The sequence below is a fragment of the Narcine bancroftii genome, chromosome 6 (genome assembly GCF_036971445.1).
Source record: "Narcine bancroftii isolate sNarBan1 chromosome 6, sNarBan1.hap1, whole genome shotgun sequence".
Classification (NCBI taxonomy): Eukaryota; Metazoa; Chordata; class Chondrichthyes; order Torpediniformes; family Narcinidae; genus Narcine; species Narcine bancroftii.
The window spans coordinates 143,501,370-143,521,210 of NC_091474.1; the positions used below are offsets into that span (position 1 = coordinate 143,501,370).

Genomic DNA, 19,841 nt, shown 5'->3' on the forward strand with positions numbered 1-19,841 from the left:
CACAATGTTCTTCCCAATCAAAAATGCCATCTGTACATATCTCTATCTAGCCTATAGTATATGTACCCTGGAAAATTGATCAACAGGTCTTGATCCTTCCTCAGCATGTTTCTGTTATGGCTATAATATCCCAGTCTCTGTACCAATATATGCCTCTGTGGCGGTGTGAGCAGTGTAAGAAGCACATGTTGAGGGTTTTTAATGACTGTTTTATTTGAATCTGGCATGTTCCCCTTTAAGGGCAGCGTTAGTTCGGTCATCACGTGCATGATGATGTCACCACGCTGCCTGGGGCGTGTGCCGTGTGGCAGGTTTGACTGAGGAAGAAACCCCTGAAGGCGCCATCTTCCCAGGCTGCCATGTCACATGGCGTTACAAACGGGGTTGGTTCGCCCTGAGTGAGTGTGCCACCACACAACCCCCACCCCCCCAGAACTGTTTACGCATCCTGCCGCTTGGGCGAGTGGCCCCTTCGCTTGGGCCTGGCTGTCTGTACTGGCTGTGTTAAGTCCAGATGGGCTGCCTTCAGGCAGCCCACCATAAACAGTTCCTCCCTCCCCTCAACATCCAGGGTGAAGGTTCTGCCAGACCGGTGCAAGACCTAATATGGCCCCTCGTACGGGCACTGCAGCAGTGCCCCCTGCGGTCCCCTCCGCATGAAAACGAATTGGGCAGAGTCGAGCTCCTTGGGGAGGTGGACTGGCCGGGTGCCGTGGCGGGATGGAGGTGAGGGAGCCAGGGAGGCTAATCTCCTGTTGAGGTCCACCAGCAAGTTTGCGCCTGTGGTCATGGTGTCAGGTTCAGGGCCAAAGAACTCACCAGGCAGGGAGAGCGGAGCGCCGTATACCATTTTCGCCAACAAGGCTTGCAGGTCCTCCTTGGGTGCCATCCTGTTCCCGAGGAGGACCCAGGGTAGTCCATCTGCCCAGTCGGGGCCAGCGAGTCTGGTAATGAACGATGCCTTCAGGTGCCTGTGGAATCACTCCACCAGCCCGTTGGACTGTGGGTGGTATGTCGTGGTGTGGTGGAGCTTGACCCCCAGAAGTTTTGCCATCTGCGTCCACAGGCCAGACGTGAACTGTGCACCCCTGTTGCTGGTGATGTGTGCCGGGGCTCCGAATTAGGCGATCTACTTGCTGACCAGAGCCCTGGTGCATGTCTCTGCAGAGGCCTCCTTGATCAGGATAGCCTCAGGCCATCTCGTGGCGCGGTCCACCACCATGAGAAGATAATGGGGCTCCCTGGATACTGGCAAGGGTCCAAAGACATCAATGTGAATGTGCTGGAACCTGCAAGCCGCTGAATCTATATGCCTTACCTGTCAGACTCCTTGCATTAAAATAAATCAAATTGTCTATCGGACTTTGCTCACTCCCATTCCTGCCCCTGCCTGTTCTACCTTCTGGACTTACTTGCTTTCTAAATTAAATGCTCTTTGATCCTTTAAAATTATCTTCAGTAACTCATGAACTGCATTTTTCAATATTTGAATTCACTCTTATCACAACAGGACTCCCTTTTAAAAAACGACTTAGCTTCCCCTCTAATAAATCCTCTGGCCATCATTAAAAGATTGTTCAGGATTCCACAATATGAATATGGTTCATTCAAAACTCTAGATGGTGTTAACTGAAAACTATTCAGCAGGTTAGTCAGTCGATGTAGGACATACCCAGTAAATGGTAGGGCACTGAGGAGTGTGGAGGAGCAAAGGGATCTGGGAATACAGATACATGGTTTGCTGAAGGTGGTGCTACAGGTGAATGGAGTTGTAAAGAAAGTTTTGGCATCTTTGCCTTTGTAAATCAAAGCATTGAGTAAAGGAGTTGTTTATAACATTGGTGAGGCCAAATTTGGAATATTGTGTTCAGTTCCAATTGCCCATCTACTAGAAGGAAAGAGTGCAGAGAAGATTGACTAGGATGTTGCCAGGTTTTCAGGAGTTGAGCTGTAGGGAAAGATTAAGCAGGTTAGTATTTTATTCCTTGGAGCAAAGAAGAATGGGGTGGGGGGAGATATTTGAGAGTTATCAACAGTGTGGATGTGAATAGGCTTTTTCCACTTAGATTAGGGGAGATAAATACAAGAGGCCATCATTTTAAGATGAAAGGGGAAAGGTTTAGGGGGAACATTAGGGGAAAGTCCTTCACTGAGAGAGTGGTGGGAGTGTAGAATGGCTGCCATCTGATGTGGTGGTGAATGCAGGCTCAATCTCAAGTCTTAATAGATTGGATAGAGAGAGAGGTCCGGAGGCTTATGGCGTGGGAGTAGGTCAATGGAACTAGCAGAATAATGACTAGAAGGTCTGAATGGCCTTTTTTCTGTGCTTTAGCATTCAATGGTTCTATGGAGAAAATATAACTTGTCACCATCAAATGGATGTACCTCTCTCTAACTTGCTTTCCATAACTCCATTTACATCATGCTTAGAGGGGCTTCATTTGGAAATAAAGTTGTGAAGATATGTTTAATATTGATTAAATTAGAAATGTTGCTTCAATCTAAATAAATTTATTCTCAAAAGATTTGAATGCAACAGACACTGTTTTTATTAAACCAGTTTTTATTAACATTTTTATTTCACTTTTAATTATGCAAAATTTATAAAAATGTTTAACAAATTACATTGAATACAATGAACTTTGGATAAAATAAGGACAAACTTTTAAAAAAAACATCCATGTAATAATTAATATTCTAATGCACCAAGTCCTCTTCAGTTATTGCATCCAATACACTTTGCCATCTTATCCAGCACTTTTCATCTTTGGTCCTTGTGTTAAGACTCCACTGTGGTCTTTCTTTCCTTCTCTCTGTAATCTCCTCCAGACCTACTACCCTTCTGAGATCTCAGTGCTCTTTTATCTCTGTCCTTTGCCATACAGCTTTTTTTTTTAAATTATTCCTCAGTTGAAAGTCATTCCTTCAAAGTCTAAGCTCTAGGCCCCGAGTGAAATGTTGTCCACATGAAGCATTTACTGTGTGGACAAAGTTGTATTAATTTGATGTGCTTGTCAATTCCATCTAATATATGAAATAATATGTAAATTTCTGGAAAGAACAGGTAAGAATGAAATGGTTGCAAAACCTTAATATAGTTATGGGATGTTAGTCAGTAATTTATTGAGATCATATGTACTTAATTTGTTCTGTTGATCACTAAAATGCATCGGTTTGCACTAACTTTTGAAATTGAAATACTTCTGCTGTATTAGGGGATTCTTTAAGTCAATATAGTTTAATTACATATGTTCCTGATTTTGGATTGAAAATATTCTTGGTAATGTGGCCAAGTGGGTTACTGAAGATAAAGCAAAGTAAGCATGATGAGCACATAAATAGATATGTGGGGAAAAAAAATTAGTAAATGCTATTTAACAGAGAGTGTTGACTAAAAGAGGGAAGGAAACATTTATTTTTACATGAGAGAAAAGTAAGGAGTGATAATGAATAATAATGGGAGAGGGGTATAGTGGGTTAAACATGAAATGAGTGAGGGTTGCAAAGACCAAAAGATAAAGTTTTGTTTTTATGTGTAATGCAATTAATTGAAATAATGAGACATATAAGAAGCAAGGCATTGTGAATGTACAGGCACAGACCAGGAAATCAATAGCATTAGAGATTTAGTTCAGCAATAAGTTGTGAAAGATAATGGTAAGTGCAAATGAAAACAATTACATTCCACTATATTTTGTAATTAACAAAGTATTTTACTTGATAACTACAGTGAAACCTTGTTAGTATGCGTTTCGTTAATCTGCAGAATTACTTATAGCGCGGGTGTCTGTGGACCACAAACATTGATTTTAGGATGCCAGGCTAACAGCCACAAACTCAAAAATGGTCTCTTATGACTGATTTACAAGATGTGTATGTTAATATGTGGAGTTTAAAGGTCTTATTATCGTGTTTGAGTCACAGTATTCTGTTTTCCTACTTCCTGAATCATGACATATATGCATCTGTTCCGCGACTCGGCTGTAACGTGGTATGAAATCTTCGATCCAAACTACTGTGTTCTAACGAGGTTTTACTGTACTCTGTTATGAATGAAATTTTACCTCTGCACCCTCATTCTGCCAAGATTTAAATAAACTGCTTTTCTCATTCACTTTCCATGTAGATTTGTTTTTGTCTGAGTCCTCCCCTCTTCCAACTCAGTAGCTGGTGCAATGGTTTCAAGAGCCAATCAGAACAAAGCAGCAATCTGAAATTGTATCAGAATGGTTGCAATTGTACTGAAGAAAATAAGCCAACTGCTGATGGAGCAGAGGCTTTGCGAACGTTTGAAAGATGAACAATTCTTTAAATATACACTGTATAAAACATAAACTTCTAAAATTCTACAGTGCAATAGTTGAACATAAAAACTATTTTGAAAATATTCACCAAAGCTACATCAGCTTGAATATATGTTATTTTCACAAAAGTACAATCTTCAAATATCTTTTTTTTTAAAGTGGCTGGGTCATATTATATGCCCATTTCAGTCTATAATTACATTGAATACAATAGGTCAAAATATTCAATACATCCACGTTGTTTAGACTATTACTACTTGTAATGAATATTAACTTGTTGATCAATAATACTATATCAGGCAAATGCATGTAATTTAGTTCAGGGATGTTTAAATAAATTGCAATACAGATTATAAATGAAAAAAAAACAGGAAAAAAAAACATTGCCGGAAATAATTGCAAAATCTATCAAAGTTTTATAACAAGATTCTATTAAAAACCCTGCTTAAATTGCAATTTTATAGAAGTTGCATATTCCAAAATACAAGTCCTCTGTTACAACATTTTGGCCTAAGCCATGACTATTGACTGCTGCCCCCATTCTTTCCCAGACTAATTCTTAGTCTCACAAGTTGAATCTTTCAGTTCTAGCTGCCAGCTCCAAAAAAAAAGATGGGATTAATCTTGCAGGCCTAGATCAAGCTTCAATCACCAAGACAGAAAAGAAACGATAGTTATGATGAGCTAGCTTACTCTTCAAGTAAGAGGTAGGTAAGGTAGGACTTGCCTCGGTGTCTGGATTTGAACAACTATTGGGTCCATGCCTTGCCAGGTCTGGGTGTGAGAAGGAGCAAAGCAATCCAGGACAACAGTACCAGAGGCTCAGTGATCACTCTCTTATCCTTCCTGAAGAGTGATGCAGGGAGTATTCAACTGCCATAACAAGGCAAGGCACAAAATCATTTAAAAAATTATTATGTGGTTTCAGCTCCAAGAAACTGACTGACTGACATCTGCAAATTGATGGTATCAAGAAAAATTCAATCAGTGTTAATTTTCTATCATTGCGCCTGTTGTATCTACAACTCAATCATAAATCCTGTGATTCAGGAAGAGCCTTAGTTTTATTCCATTTTATACTTTCTGCACTTTACTGAAAACTATGCACAGGTAACTAAATGCAGAAAATAGAGCTGTGGCCTGAATACTATTCATATGCGTAAGACTGAAAGAGCAGTCAGCAGTTACCATTCCAGCTTCAGATCTGCTTTACTCCACTTGTACTTCCCTCCACGTTTAAAAAACATCTTTTCATCAAACCCACTAAATTTAATCGCATTCTCAACGCCAACATCTAAGATGGATTTGGATGGATCTTTTCGGCCTTGCGTGCAATCGAGGAAGCGCATCTGAAAAGTATTAAGATAACATAGAGGAAAGATTATTAAGGAAATAAATGTCTTTATAGCATACATCATTTATGATTTGATCTTTCCTGAAATGAATTCTTACTCCATATGTAATTCGTAGTTGTTTATTGCATTATACAGCATGGAAATAGCCCTTTTAGCGCGCCTTGCCTATTAACACTAATCCCATTTATCTGTGTTTGGCCTGTATCTGTTGAAATTGAAGCAACAATGATGGACCAGGTCAAGTCATGCCAACAAAACCCCTCTGATAACTTTTTGTCTGGTGGTGAAGCCACAGCTGCTGTTTTGCCACCGATCAAAGTCATGTGAAGGATTTCAATGTGCCTGAATGCCCCTCATCTTCGGATATATTTTAAGTCAATTAAAATTATTTTAAAAGTTACCTCAGATAAATTAAGACTTACATCATCTAAAGCACTTTCAAACAATTAAAAACTTTGCTGCAGAAATCATAATTTAATAAATGTGACTTGGTTTATCCCCTCTTCCTCCTTACCCTACATTTTCCAATGATAAAAATGGGCTTGCAGATCTTCCCCATTTCCTCCCACTGTTCAAAATGTATCAGGGTTGTAGGTTAATGGGGTGTAAATTGGGCGGTACAGTGGCCAAATTGGCTTGTTCCCATGCAGTATGTCTAAACATAAAGGTCTCACTTCACAGAGAGGCTTAGAGCAGATTCCTTTGTGTAAATGCTGTAGAATTTCAACATGCTCATTCTATACTTTTGGTTCCACACTGATTCCAACAGAGAAGCATGTCAGGACTTTTCAGTTCTCATTCATGCACAAGACAAACAGTTAAACTTCATTGTAAAATCACATGCATTAGAGCAGTGTTATTTTACTACCACAAGACAGCAAACATATATCCAAAAAGCCTAAATCTTGGTGCACCTTAAAACAAATACATAAATAACAGTATGTTTCTTCTCACTCTTTAAATTTTTAGATGTTTATTAAAATGGCATATTTAAGGGATGTAAAGCAGAGAAGGGGATTGAGTTTGTGTATTCCTTAAACTGAAATATGGTAGGGAGAGAATTTGTTATGCATGGTGTATTATTTATATTTATTTGTTTTTGGCCAGATTTGTGCTTTGCTGGTATGGTTAAAAATAATTCCCCATCCCTTAATGACCTAGAGATGGTTTAAGTTCGAATGTACATCAAGCTCATCAAACTATCCATTCAAATTAAAACATTACAGCACTAAAAGTATTTAACACATATTTTCTCATGGAATGAAATAAATGTTTTTGTTGCATTAAAATTCAATTATAATTACATTTTTAAACAAATGATTGCATGATGACATTTTATGCAAATATAGCACAGGGAACTAGACAGGACAGCATTGTAGTTGCAATAAGAAGCTACTTACATATTCATCAAGGATGAGATAGGAATCTCGCATCTGGAGAGGATGAAAAAAATAAAGTTACTTGTTTAAAATTTATCAATAATTAATCACTTAAAATGTACAATGGCTAAACAAAATAAAAGCCACCCAGAGGCATGAAATTGAAGTAGAATGTGAAAAGATCATTGCCAGAGTGATGGGGGTCATTTTAGTTGCTTTCTTAATGTAACCCCTCCAGTGGATGTCTTCATTAGAAGGAAGGACAGGGCAATGTGATGAACTTAGTTGTGTCTGCCACTTTCTGCAGTCGTCTGTATTCAGGCTTCCCAAGCAGGCTGCAATGCAACCAATTTGTATACTTCCCACAGTGCACTGATAGAAGTTTGATCAAGTATTCAAAGATATGCTGAATCTCCTCAAACTCCTTAGAAAGTAGAGGCACTGTTATATTTTGTTTATGCTTGACTTGATGTACTAACCCCCAGAAGAGATCTTATGTGGACTCACAGGAACTTGAAGCTATTAACTCTCTCCACTGCCATCCTGTCAATAAAGACAGGGGTGTGGGCTCACAGTTTCCCCTCCTAAAGTGCACAATCAACTCCTTGATCTTACGTGAAAAACTAGAAAAAACTCTACAATTTTTACATTTTTCAGTTCCCCATGATGGTCAGGATATGAGTGCAGGACAACGATTATCCAAAATGGTCGGGACCGGGCCTATTGGAAAGATATTTTCGGATAACTGTTTATTTTTTAAAAACAGCCCAGTAGCAACAGCAAATCACTTGCAACAGTGTTTAAACAACAACAAAAGAAAAGGCTTTTTAACCATGAAATAATGTTTAATTCTCATCCAAATCAACCTGACAAAATAAGTTAAATCCAACACTAAAAACTTGAAATTCTACTCAGAGTTTTTGCAAATTTTTTTCAACCTGGTTGGTTCCAAAAAGATTTCAGAAAACTGAGGATTTCTGAATGTTTTTGGATATCCTCATTTATCCAAAAATTGACATCATTTCGACTTTGACATTTTTCGGATAAATGAGGATTTCTGATTTTTTTAAAATCCTCAATTAGCCGAAAAATAATTTTAGATCCAAACAGACATCACTTCAGGGTCCAATTTTTTTTGGATAACTGAGGATTTCGGATAATCCAATTTCAGATAATCAGTTCCGTAGTATGTGTCTGAATTTTTAATGAATCAGTAGGAGACTTTTTTTTTAATTTTATTTATCACGCTATGAACCATATCAACCAAAACAGGTACAGATGTTTCTCATTGGAATCATTTAAGGTGATTAATTTTCTTCCTTTTCATTTGAAATTATTATCGGGTACAATTTGATACATAGATTTGTGGTTTTATTGCCAACATAGTGGTAAACCTATTCCCCGGTTAACTGAGATATTTGCAATAGACCCACAGATATCTGCCAAGGGAGAAAAAAAATGCTAGAAACGAGACAGCAGAGGTCCTCAAATTCATAATTTCAATTGAGGAGAGGGAGCAAACTACTAAGACAAACTGTTGTGTAAAATGCAAGAAACCAAGAACAGGAAGTAATTGTATATAATTCTATTACTCACAGTTTTGTTTCTTTCCCCCATGCATCTTACCTTCTCATTTGATTCGGGCACAAGGCACTTGATATTTTTATGTTGATCTAAAAACCTCCGGAACTCTTCATTGCTGATGAGAAATCTTTCTGCGTGTCTTAGAGCTGCTTCTCCAACATTCTCTCCTTCAATCAACAGGCACTGAAATACCTGTCATGAATAAATGAAGTACATCAATTCTCCAAACATGCTTCCACAAGTGAAGTATCCAGAGCATGTTCACGACTACTTGCAACTTTATGCTCTTTATTTACCTGTATTTCTGTCACTTCCCTGGATAAAACTATCTACTGTCGGCAAATTAGTGTCAAGTCGCATTTAATATCCTGCTGTGCACTTGAGCTGGGTGGATTTTTTTAAAAAAAAATGCCTTTCATGTGTTTTCACCCTTGTAACTTCAGTGATAAAGTATACTCATTTGAGATACATCACAAGATGGAACCATGAGCTGCAATGCAACTGGCACATTCAGGCCACGGTGGTTCCAGCAGGATGTCTCATTCATGCCATTCACCATCAGCGCATGGATTCCATGAACCCACAGCCAACTAACACATTTCCATAACATAAATCACTCTTCGCCATTTCAGTTTCAAATGTGTCAGCTAGCACATTCAAGTCAATGTCCAAACACAGCACAATATTCCAAATGAAACCCTGCTTCCTCTGCCCTTTTAGTGCAGGACTGGGAAACTTTTTAAAAAGCTTGGAGAAGACAACTGAAGGTGATTAAGAAGGAAAAGATGAAAGGATACTAAAAAGATGAGAGGGTACTAAAAGTCTTTAAATATATAAAGTGTAAGAATGACCAAAGTAGACATAGGACCAATAGAAAATGACACGGGAAAAATTATAATGTTAGTAAAGGAGATTGCAGAGGAACTGAATGAATATTTTTGGTCAGTCTTCACTGTAGAAGACATTAATAGCATTGGAAAAGAACTGAATTTGGTTAATATTACCAGAGAGAAGATACTTGGGAAGTAAAATGGTCTAAGGGTAGATAAGTCTCCCAGACCAGATGGAATGTACCCTCAATTTCTGAAGGAGGTAGCTGTAGAAATTGTGGAGGCATCGGTAATAATCTTTCAGGAATCAATGGAGTCTGTCCTGGTTCCAGTGGACTGGAAGATCATGAATGTCACTCCACTGTTTAAGAAGGGAGTAAGGCAGCAGAAAGGAAATTGTACACCTATTACTCTGACGTCGGTGTTTGGGAAGCTGTTGGAGTTGATCATTAAGAATGATATTATAGAATACCTGGGGGTGTATGAAAAGATAGGCCCAAGTCAGCATGGTTTCCTTAAAAGAAAGTCGTGTCTGACAAACCTATTGCAATTTTTTGAGAAGATCACAAGTAGGATACACAAGGGAGATGCAGTAGACATTGTGTATTTGGACTTTCAAAAGGCCTTCAACAAGGTGCTACACATAAGGCTGCAAAACAAGTTGAGACTCCATGGAATAATTACAGGAAGGATACGAGCATGGCTACAGCATTGGCTGATCAGCAGGAAACATCGAGTTGGAGTAATGGGTTGGCTACTGGCTACCAGTGGTGTTCCACAGGGGTCACTGCCAGGGCCGCTTCTTTTTACGTTGTATATAAATGATTTGGATTATGGAAGTGAATGGCTTTGTGGCTAAATTTGCAGATGATACCAAAATAGGTGATAGGAGAGGTGATGCTGAGGATATCAAAAGGCTGCAGAGAGACTTGGATAGATTAGGAGAATGGGCAAAGAGATGGGCAATGAAACACAATGTTGGAAAGTGTTCAGTCATACACTTTGATGGAAGAAACAGATGAGCAGATTATTATTTAGATAGGGAGAAAATTAAAAATTCTGAGGGGCAAAGGGTTTTGGGAGTCCTCGTGCAGGATACCCTAAAGGTTGACCTCCAGGTTGAGTCAGTGCTGAATATGGTGAATGTAATGTTGACATTCTTTTCTAGGGAAATAGCATATAAGAGCAGGGATGTTATGTTGAAACTCTCTTAAGCATGATTGAGACCTCACTTGGAGTACTGTGTACAGTTTTGGGTGCCTTATTTGAGAAAAGGTGTCCTGGTGTTGAAGAGGGTTAAGAGAAGATTTACTAGAATGAGCAGGAATGGAAGGGTTAGTATATGAGGAACAAGTGCTGGCTCTTAGACTACATTAAGATGTAAGAGTACAGAAAGATGAGGGGGTACCTCATAGAGGCATTTCGAATCCTGAAAGGCCTGGACAGAATAGATGTGGCAAGGATGTTTCCCATGGTAGGGGATTCTCGGACAAGAGGGTATAACTTCAGGATAAAGGGGGGTCAATTTAAAACGGAGATGGGGAAACATTTCTTTAGTCAGAGAATTGTGAGTCTGTGCAACATTTCCACAGGCGGCTGTGGAAGCAAAGTCATCAGTTATATTTAAGGCAGAGATTGACAAGTATTTGATTAATCTGGGCATCAAGAATTACGGTGAAAAAGCTGGGGAGTAGGGCTCAGTGGGTGGATGAATCAGCTCATGATTAGAATGGTAGGGCAGACTCGATGGGCCAAAGGGTCTATTCTGCTCCTATATCTTGTGATGTAAAGCAGAGAAGGGGATTGAGTTCGTGTATTCCTTAAACTGAAATATGGTAGGGAGAGAGAGATTTGTTATGCATGGTGTATTATTTATATTTATTTGTTTTTGGCCAGATTGTGCTTTGCTGGTATGGCTAAAAATAATTCCCCATCCCTTAATGACCTAGAGATGATTTAAGTTCGAATGTACATCAAGCTCATCAAACTATCCAGCCCATTCCAGCCAGTGGAATTGCCTGCCCTCTAGTTTGGTCATTTGGGTGCAACACAGTATTGCAGTCCCTACCTCCACTCGCTTCCCCAACCACAGTCACACTAATATATTATTCTGCACTTCCTTCCCAAATCCTCAGCTTGTAGCTTTGAATTACCTTCCACCTGACTGGATCCAGCTTCCTGATTTGTTCAGTCATATCCTCTTCAACATTGAATCTGTTAATGACGGAGTTGATTTTAAAAGCAACCTTGTAATTCTTACACCACATTCTGACTTTGTTGAGGTTCTCAATGTGATTTTTCTTCCCCTGCCCACGACCAATGAGACGATTGGTGTCTTCATCAAAACTGTCACACGAAATGGCCAGAATGTCCAAATCATCACCTGCATCAAGAACATTTGATGTAAAGTGTTTTCCTTCAACATTATTTTAAAAATAGGATATCAATAATCAGTTCTAATTGCTTGCATTATAACTAAAAAATATCTGATATCATAGATCATAGAACAGCACTGCACAGGAATGGGCTCTTCAGCCGATACGTCTGCAGCTAACATGGTGCCCATGAGAAATAAAACTTTGCTGCTTGCACATATCCCCTACGTATGCATGTATCTATCCAGAAGCCTCTTAGATGCTACTATTATATCTGCTTCCACCGCTATACTCATTCCAGACTCCTACCATTCATGGTCTAAAAATGGGAAGTTTATTGTCAAATTCAATTCTTGAACCAAAACAACTCAGGAAAGATATTATTTCCCTTAGACAAAGATGGCGTAGACTTCACTAACATTTTGGCCAAATCAATTTTCTCTGGGGTGGAGAGGTGGAACCAAATAGTTATTTTCATTCTACATCCAACCAAGCCAGTGGCTTAACCAAGAGAAGAGAGACTGAATGTTAAGACTTAATGTCGTGAACAATAGGTGTTTGGCAAGCTTCTCAGTGATTCCCAACAAGGGTAGGCAGGTGAAGCTCAGGTACCTCATAGTGATGGAAGAGAGGTCAAATCAAATATCTATCTACATCTCCATCTGCCTTAGTACATGTAGTTCAAATATCTTACTTTTATCAGATAATAAATATATCATTTGGGTCATTGAAAGAAATTATTTATTTGAAATATCCTGTGTTTTCTTTAAAGAATGTAAACTATGAACCATGTTTAATATAGACACAACTGCATCCCATGCTTTAAGACATAAGAAAGAAATTACCATAGCTTTTAAACCATTTCTCAGTGATGCGACTCCCGTTGCTCACAATACTGACACTGGGTAGGTTGAGCTCCTGTTTACAGTACTGTACCAGCTTCCCCAGAAATTCTCCACGATCATGCAGAAAAGGTTCTCCTCCTGAAAAATTTATTTTCTGCATACCTGGGCAGAGAAAGTGATGATTTTAAAAAAACATCCCCCAAATCCAAATAGTTCATGAAACACCCTCAATGTTATCTTGCCAGCCACATTTCACAGTATTGGACTTCAGTCCAAACACCTGATCAATAACAAAATGAACACACACTAATATTATTAATTCAGTCATCCGCCTTTCAGGGAGCATCAGTGCTGGAACCGTTGTGTCTTATATTCCTCTTTCCTGAGTGCAGTTTTGAAGTTGCGGGACATTTTCTGCTGTGTCTCATTGGGGTTCTTCAGGTACCTTCCCCGCCAAGAATGCGCCTGCAGAAGCGGATTCAGACGTGTGGAATGATCGGACAGCTTCATGGGAGGCGCCTCGAAGTGCACTGCGGCTCCTGTCCCTTCGGGCTGTCAGGGTTGGGATGGTTGGCTGTCAGCACTGGGGCGGCTGGCGCGGGATGTCCCCACACTGATCCCACTGCCCCATGCTCTCCCCACAGCCTCGTATCAGTCCCCACACTGCGGGGTGGCCTGCACCAGCCACCCCAGTGAGTGATACAGGGCTGTGGGGAGAGAGCGGGGAAGTGGGATCATTATGGGGTCAGCCCGCGCCGGCTGCCCCAGTGCTGACAGCCCATGCTGGATGCCCCTGCCCTGACGTCTGGTGCTGGGGTGCAGGGGCAGCTGGGCGGGGAGCTGTCCAGGCGCTCGCCAGCTGACTGTCATCCCCTTAGCAGCCGCTTTGAGGCGGCTGCATTCAGGTGCTGGGGGGGGGGGGGGGGGGGGTGGGTGTGGAGGGGGAGATCCACTGTGCTGCGGCGATTATCCCCCCCGGAGGGCGGGGGGTGTTACAAAGTTCGCCTGGCAGGCGCCTCCTGCGCTTTCAAGTGGCCTCCTGACAGCTGCATATGGGCACAATATGCGTCTTTACATCGGGGGATTTTGGCCACCTGAAAGTGCCTTATGTCTGAGTTGCTCCAGCCTTTGTGTGTGTGTGTGTGTGTGTGTGTGTGTCCAGACTTTCCTGTTTCTCTGCCCTGTTGTACTTTTGCTCCTTGTTGGAACTTTTAAACTCCTCTGCGTCTAGGAGAATTTTAAACACATCTTGGTCTGAAAACTTTTAAAAAAGATATTCCTTCGTACCCAGTGAATATTTTACTGGATCACAAGTAAAACAATATAACAAATATCAGAGACGAGTGATTCACCCACTTTAGTGTGGACAAGAGAGAATGCAGGTGAAATAGAAGCAAACTGCTGTCACTTACCGGCTCCCTTTAGCAGCTTCAGCCCCTTCTTGGCTTCCTCCAGGGGCAATACGAAAGACGTCTTGGCGGTGTGGAAACAGAAGCCGCATTTGTAGTTGCACTGGCGAGTGAAGTGGTAATTGACACTGAGCGGGATGCACGTCCGCTCGCCGCTCCTTGGGAGTCTTTCACGTTCCGTCTTGCCCAGCCATAACCTGCACAACATTACGATCTTCATCGCCCACTGTGAAAGTTCTCCAACCTTATGCACGCAAGTTTGCAGCAGGAATTTAACGCAAAGAACCACCACGTACATTTTTTGTGTGTGTGTGTTTCTGCTGTTGTTTTATTTGCGTTCTCGGAGTCGCCGCTGATCTTGAGACTTTCTCGCCAGCAGAGCTCGTTCGGTGGCGAGGTCTTTAAATGCTGTGTACAGGCGATGACGTCCGCCAATCACCTGGAGCGGCCAGGGTTTCGTTTCATCAGAAACCGAAATCGAAAAACACGCAGCCAGAACGTCCTCTTTGTTGAAACGAAGTCGAAAAGTGGAAGGTGACCGTCCTCCTTTACCAGTTTCCGTGTCTGCAAAACTGGCTTTGTGAGATAATTGCTGTCTCAGTCCCAGAAAGTCAAACCTTCAGTCATAAACACGCTGGAGCAACTCAGCTGGTCTTTTCAGCCTCCATAGGAGACAAAGATGGGTTGCGGAGTTTCCGGCCTGAGTCCTTCTTCAAGGATAAATCAGAAAAAGCAGAAGCAGAAAATATCAGAAAGTCTCAGAATTCAAATTTGTTGGGAGGAATCCAGACCAACCAAAGGGTGATGAGGGACTCAGTCAAATTGATCATGGCTGTGCAAAAGGAGACAGGGAATGGAGAGATGGGGGGGGGGGGGGTTAATGAAAGCCGGAGAAGTCGATAATAATGCCATCTGGTTGGATGGTGCCCAGTCAGAAGATGAGGTGTTGTTCCTCCCAGTAACGTGGTCTCAGTCAGGCAGTGCATGAGATGATGTCGGCAAGGGAATGGGATGGAGAATTGAAATGGGTGGCCACTGAGAGATCTGCACTATTGCGGTGGACAGAGCCAAAGTGCTCCACAAAGGGATCTCCCAGTCGGTGTCCAATCTCTCTGATGTAGAGGGGAGCACTGGATGCAGTAGATGACCACTGCAGAGTCACAAGTGAAATGTTGCTTCACTTGGAAAGACTATATTTGGGGCCCCGAATGGTGCTGACAGAGGAGGTGTCGTCACAAGTGGAGCATCTCTTGCGGTCACAGGGGTAGGTCTCAAGGGGACAATTGGTAGGGAGAGAGGAGTTGACAAGGGAGTCACAGAGGGAGTGATCCCTGCGGAAGACGAAGAGGGAAGGAGGGGAATATGTGTCTTGTGGTAGGATCATGTAGTAGGTGGCGGAAATGGTAGAGGAGGATGTGTGGCATGCGAAAGCTGCTGGTGTGGTAGGTAAGGACAAGAGGACCGAAGCATCTTTGTCTCCTATAGAAGCTGAAAAGATCATGTGAGTTCCTCCAGCATTTTGGTGTGTTTACTACAATAACAGCATCTGCAGACTATCGTGTTTGACTGCACACAGTCATGTTCCCTCTGTAATTTGAAATTGACATCAGAGATATGTGCTAATGATCCTGCCCAAGGCGCATCTTCGAGGTAAACAATGAAACTTCAGTGCTTTAATGCAATTTGACAAATGGTTTTAACCTTCTCCCACATGCCCCAACAGGGTGCATTCCCTAATTTCTCATTCAGAGATTTTCGGCAAATGTTACTGTGAGAGAAATGGGCTTATTTGGAGTTGTTGTCACACGTCCAGCCTTAGCTCATCATCTGTCAGTATACCTACAACTGCTGGACCCCTATTTTACAATCTTGACTCTGTCAGCAATTTTCTGGTCTCTCCCATTTTCTTGTCTGCTGAAAAGGATGGAAGTCAAAACGAGAGCAATCTGGATGTTTGGGATTTGCTGCAGTTGCAAAGCCACTGGGAGTCCAGAGCTGCAGATGTAAAAGATCTTTTGTTAGTATAAACACAAAGGGGAGATGAGGTAAAGGAATGTCCCCAAAAAATTAGATTCATTGAATGTTAAATGTTTTAAATACAATGACAATATACTACAGGTGATTGACAGCCAATCAAATGTATCCATCAACTTTTTTGGTGTGACTAGTAAGGAATTTTATGCCTAAAACACTCAAGCTGTTATCTGTGAGATCCACATTCCTTTCCTATGAGAGTCCTGGGCAGTCCAGAATTTAAATTTATTGAAATGTTGTCATACATTTTAGGCAAACAGCTCTTTTGGCCCATGAGCCCATGCCACCCATTAACACCTAATTGACCGACAACCCCAGTACATTTTGAAGGGTGGGAGGAATCCAGAGTACCTGGAAGAAACCCACATAGACACGGGGAGAATGCACAAACTCCTTACAGACAGTGCTGGATTCGATCCCTGGGAGCTGGCAGTGTAACATCGATGCACTTCTTCTTTGGCTTGGCTTCGCGGACGAAGATTTATGGAGGGGGTAAAAGTCCACGTCAGCTGCAGGCTCGTTTGTGGCTGACAAGTCCGATGCAGGACAGGCAGACACGGTTGCAGCGGCTGCAGGGGAAAAATGGTTGGTTGGGGTTGGGTGTTGGGTTTTTCCTCCTTTGCCTTTTGTCAGTGAGGTGGGCTCTGCGGTCTTCTTCAAAGGAGGTTGCTGCCCGCCAAACTGTGAGGCGCCAAGATGCACGGTTTGAGGCGTTATCAGCCCACTGGCGGTGGTCAATGTGGCAGGCACCAAGAGATTTCTTTAGGCAGTCCTTGTACCTTTTCTTTGGTGCACCTCTGTCATGGTGGCCAGTGGAGAGCTCGCCCTATAACACGATCTTGGGAAGGCGATGGTCCTCCATTCTGGAGACATGACCCACCCAGCGCAGCTGGATCTTCAGCAGCGTGGACTCGATGCTGTCGACCTCTGCCATCTCGAGTACTTCGACGTTAGGGATGAAAGCGCTCCAATGGATGTTGAGGATGGAGCCAGCTATATGAAACTTCACTGATACTACAACTTCTGTTTTAGCAGGTTAAACGAGAAATAAGTGCTGGAGGGCTGCAACAACCAGGTTCAGGAACAGCTGCTGCTGTTTCATCAGACACCTCAACAACAGACTCAATCAAAGACTCATTTAAGGACTCTTACTTGTGCACTTCATTGATTTTTGTTCTCTCTGTATGGCACAGTTAGTTCTAGGCTTTCATTATTTCAGACACGATAGAGCAGGGAGATGAAAGATGGAGGAGTGGCATTACTTGTCATGGAAAATATCAGAGCTGTCCTCAGGCTGGACAGACCAGAGTGGTTGTCTTCTGAGGCTATGTGGGTGGAGCTGAGGAACGGAAAAGATATGACCACACTCATGGGGTTGTATTATAGATCACCCAATAGTCAACAAGAATTAGAGGAGCAAATCTGTAGAGAGATGACAGCTGCAGGAAACAAGGTTGTGATAATAGATGATTTTAACATTTGACTGGGACCCCCATACTGTAAAAGGGCTAGATGAATTGGAGTTTGTCAAATGTGTTCAGGAAAGTTTTCTAAATCAATATATAGAGATACCAACTAGAAAGAGTGCAATACTGGGTCTCGAATTAGGGAACGAGACAGGACAAGTGACAGAAGTAGGTGGAGGGGAACAATTTGGGTCCAGTGATCATAATGCCATTAGTTTCAAGTTAATCATGGAGAAGGAGAGGTCTGGGCCTTGGGTTGAAGTTCACAATTGGAGAAAGGCCAATTTTGAGGAAATCAGGAAGGATCTAGAATGGCTGGATTTGAACGTTGTTTTCTGGCAAGGATGTGCTAGGTGAGTGGAAGACCTTCAAAGGTGAAATTTTGAGAGTACAGGGTTTGTATGTTCCTGTCAGGATTAAAGACAAAGTTAACAGGCATAGGGAACAATTGAGGGACAATTGGGGATCTGGTTTGGAAAAAGAGAGGTGATAAGGTTTGCTAGGGTAACTCAGGAGACTTTAAACTAGAATGGCTGGAGGGAGGGAACCAAATGAAGGAGAACAGCAAGGAGAAGGTTAGAGTGCAATCCGAGAAAGCTTGTAGACAGTATTGGAGGGGGGAAAGGCAGGTGATAGAAAAGGGAGATGCTCTATACGAAGATGGACAGAGGTTGATTGCAAAAGATCATAAGAGAGCTGTTGGTAAAGATAGGGGCCTACATGAAGTAAAAAGTGGGAAATCTCTAAAATGCATATATTTTAATGCTAGGAGCATTGTAAGGAAGGTAGATGAGCTGAAGGTATGGATTGACACTTGGAAGAATGACATGGTAGCGATTAGTGAAACATTGTTACAGGAGGGATGTGACCGGCAGCTAAATATTCCTGGATTAGTTGCTTTAGGTGTGATAGAATGGGGGTGGGGGAAAGAGGGGGTTGGGTTGCACTACTTGTGAGAGAAAATATTACAGCGGTCCTTAGGTGCGATAGAATAGAAGCCTCATCTAGGGAAGCAATTTGAGTGGAATTGAGGAATGGGAAAGGGGAAGTTACAATTATAGGGGTGTATTATAGACCTCCGAATGGGGAACGCGAATTAGAGGAACAAATTAGTAGGGAGATAGCAGATATTTGTAATAGGCACAGGGTAATGATTGTGGGGGATTTAAATTTTCTGAATACTGATTGGGGAACCCATTCCATGAAAGGACTGGATGGGTTGAAGTTTGTAAAATGTGTGCAGGATAGCTTTTTACATCAATACATGGAGGTACCAACTAGAGAGGGAGCTGTGTTGGATTTACTGTTGGGGAATGAGATGGGTCAGGTGACAGAGTTATGTGTGGGGTAGCACTTTGGGTCCAGTGATCATAGTTCCATTAGCTTCAATGTAATTATGGAAAAGGATAGGTCTGGGCCCAGAGTTGAGGTTTTTGAGAGGGGAAAAGCTAGGTTTGAGGAGATGTGAAAGGGCTGAATTGGGACAATTTGCTTTCTGGGAAAGATGTAATAGAGAAATGGAGATCTTTTAAAGGAGAGATTTTAAGGGTATATAAAGATATAAATCTTTATATACCTGTTAGGTTGAAAGGTAAGGTCAAAAGTTTGAGAGAACCATGGTTCTCAAGGGATATTGGAAACTTGATTCGAAAAAAGAGGGAGTACTACAATAAATATAAGAAACAGGGAAAAAAGGAGATGTTTGGGTACTAGAGCCCACCTCACTGACAAAAGGCAAAGGAGGAAAAACCCAACACCCAACCCCAACCAACCAATTTTCCCCTGCAACCGCTGCAACCGTGTCTGCCTGTCCCGCATCGGACTTGTCAGCCACAAACGAGCCTGCAGCTGACGTGGACTCTTTACCCCCTCCATAAATCTTTGTCCGCGAAGCCAAGCCAAAGAAAGAGAGATATTGAATGTAAAAAGAATCTTAAGAAATAAATTAGAAAAGCTAAAAGAAGGTATGAGGTGGCTATAGCAAGCAGGGTGTAAATAAATCCAAAGGCTTTCTACAAATATGTAAATAGCAAAGGGAAAGTGAGAGATAAAATTGGTCCAATAGAGAATCAGAAAGGACAAATGTGTGTGGAGCCAAAAGAGATGGGGGAGGTCTTGAACAATTTCTTTTCCTCAGTATTTACTGAGGAGAAGGATATTGAACTGTGCAGGGTAAAGGAAGCAAAGGGGGTATATATGGAGACTATAGTGATTAAGAAAGAGGTAGTACTGGAGCTTTTGAAACATATAAAGGTGGATA

The 19,841-nt window shown here is 41.7% G+C and overlaps 1 protein-coding gene across 1 annotated transcript; it reads right to left on the reverse strand.

The window, feature by feature from the left end:
* Positions 1-2,543: 2,543 nt before the first annotated feature.
* rsad2 (radical S-adenosyl methionine domain containing 2) lies at positions 2,544-14,756 on the reverse strand. Its single transcript, XM_069886228.1, has 6 exons — positions 14,085-14,756; positions 12,673-12,834; positions 11,606-11,835; positions 8,665-8,814; positions 7,060-7,092; positions 2,544-5,653 (listed from the first exon to the last, which is right to left on the reverse strand). Exons 1-6 carry the CDS (start codon positions 14,377-14,379, stop codon positions 5,489-5,491), a joined length of 1,035 nt encoding a protein of 344 aa, XP_069742329.1. The 5' UTR covers positions 14,380-14,756; the 3' UTR covers positions 2,544-5,488.
* Between the last annotated feature and the right edge of the window lie 5,085 nt (positions 14,757-19,841).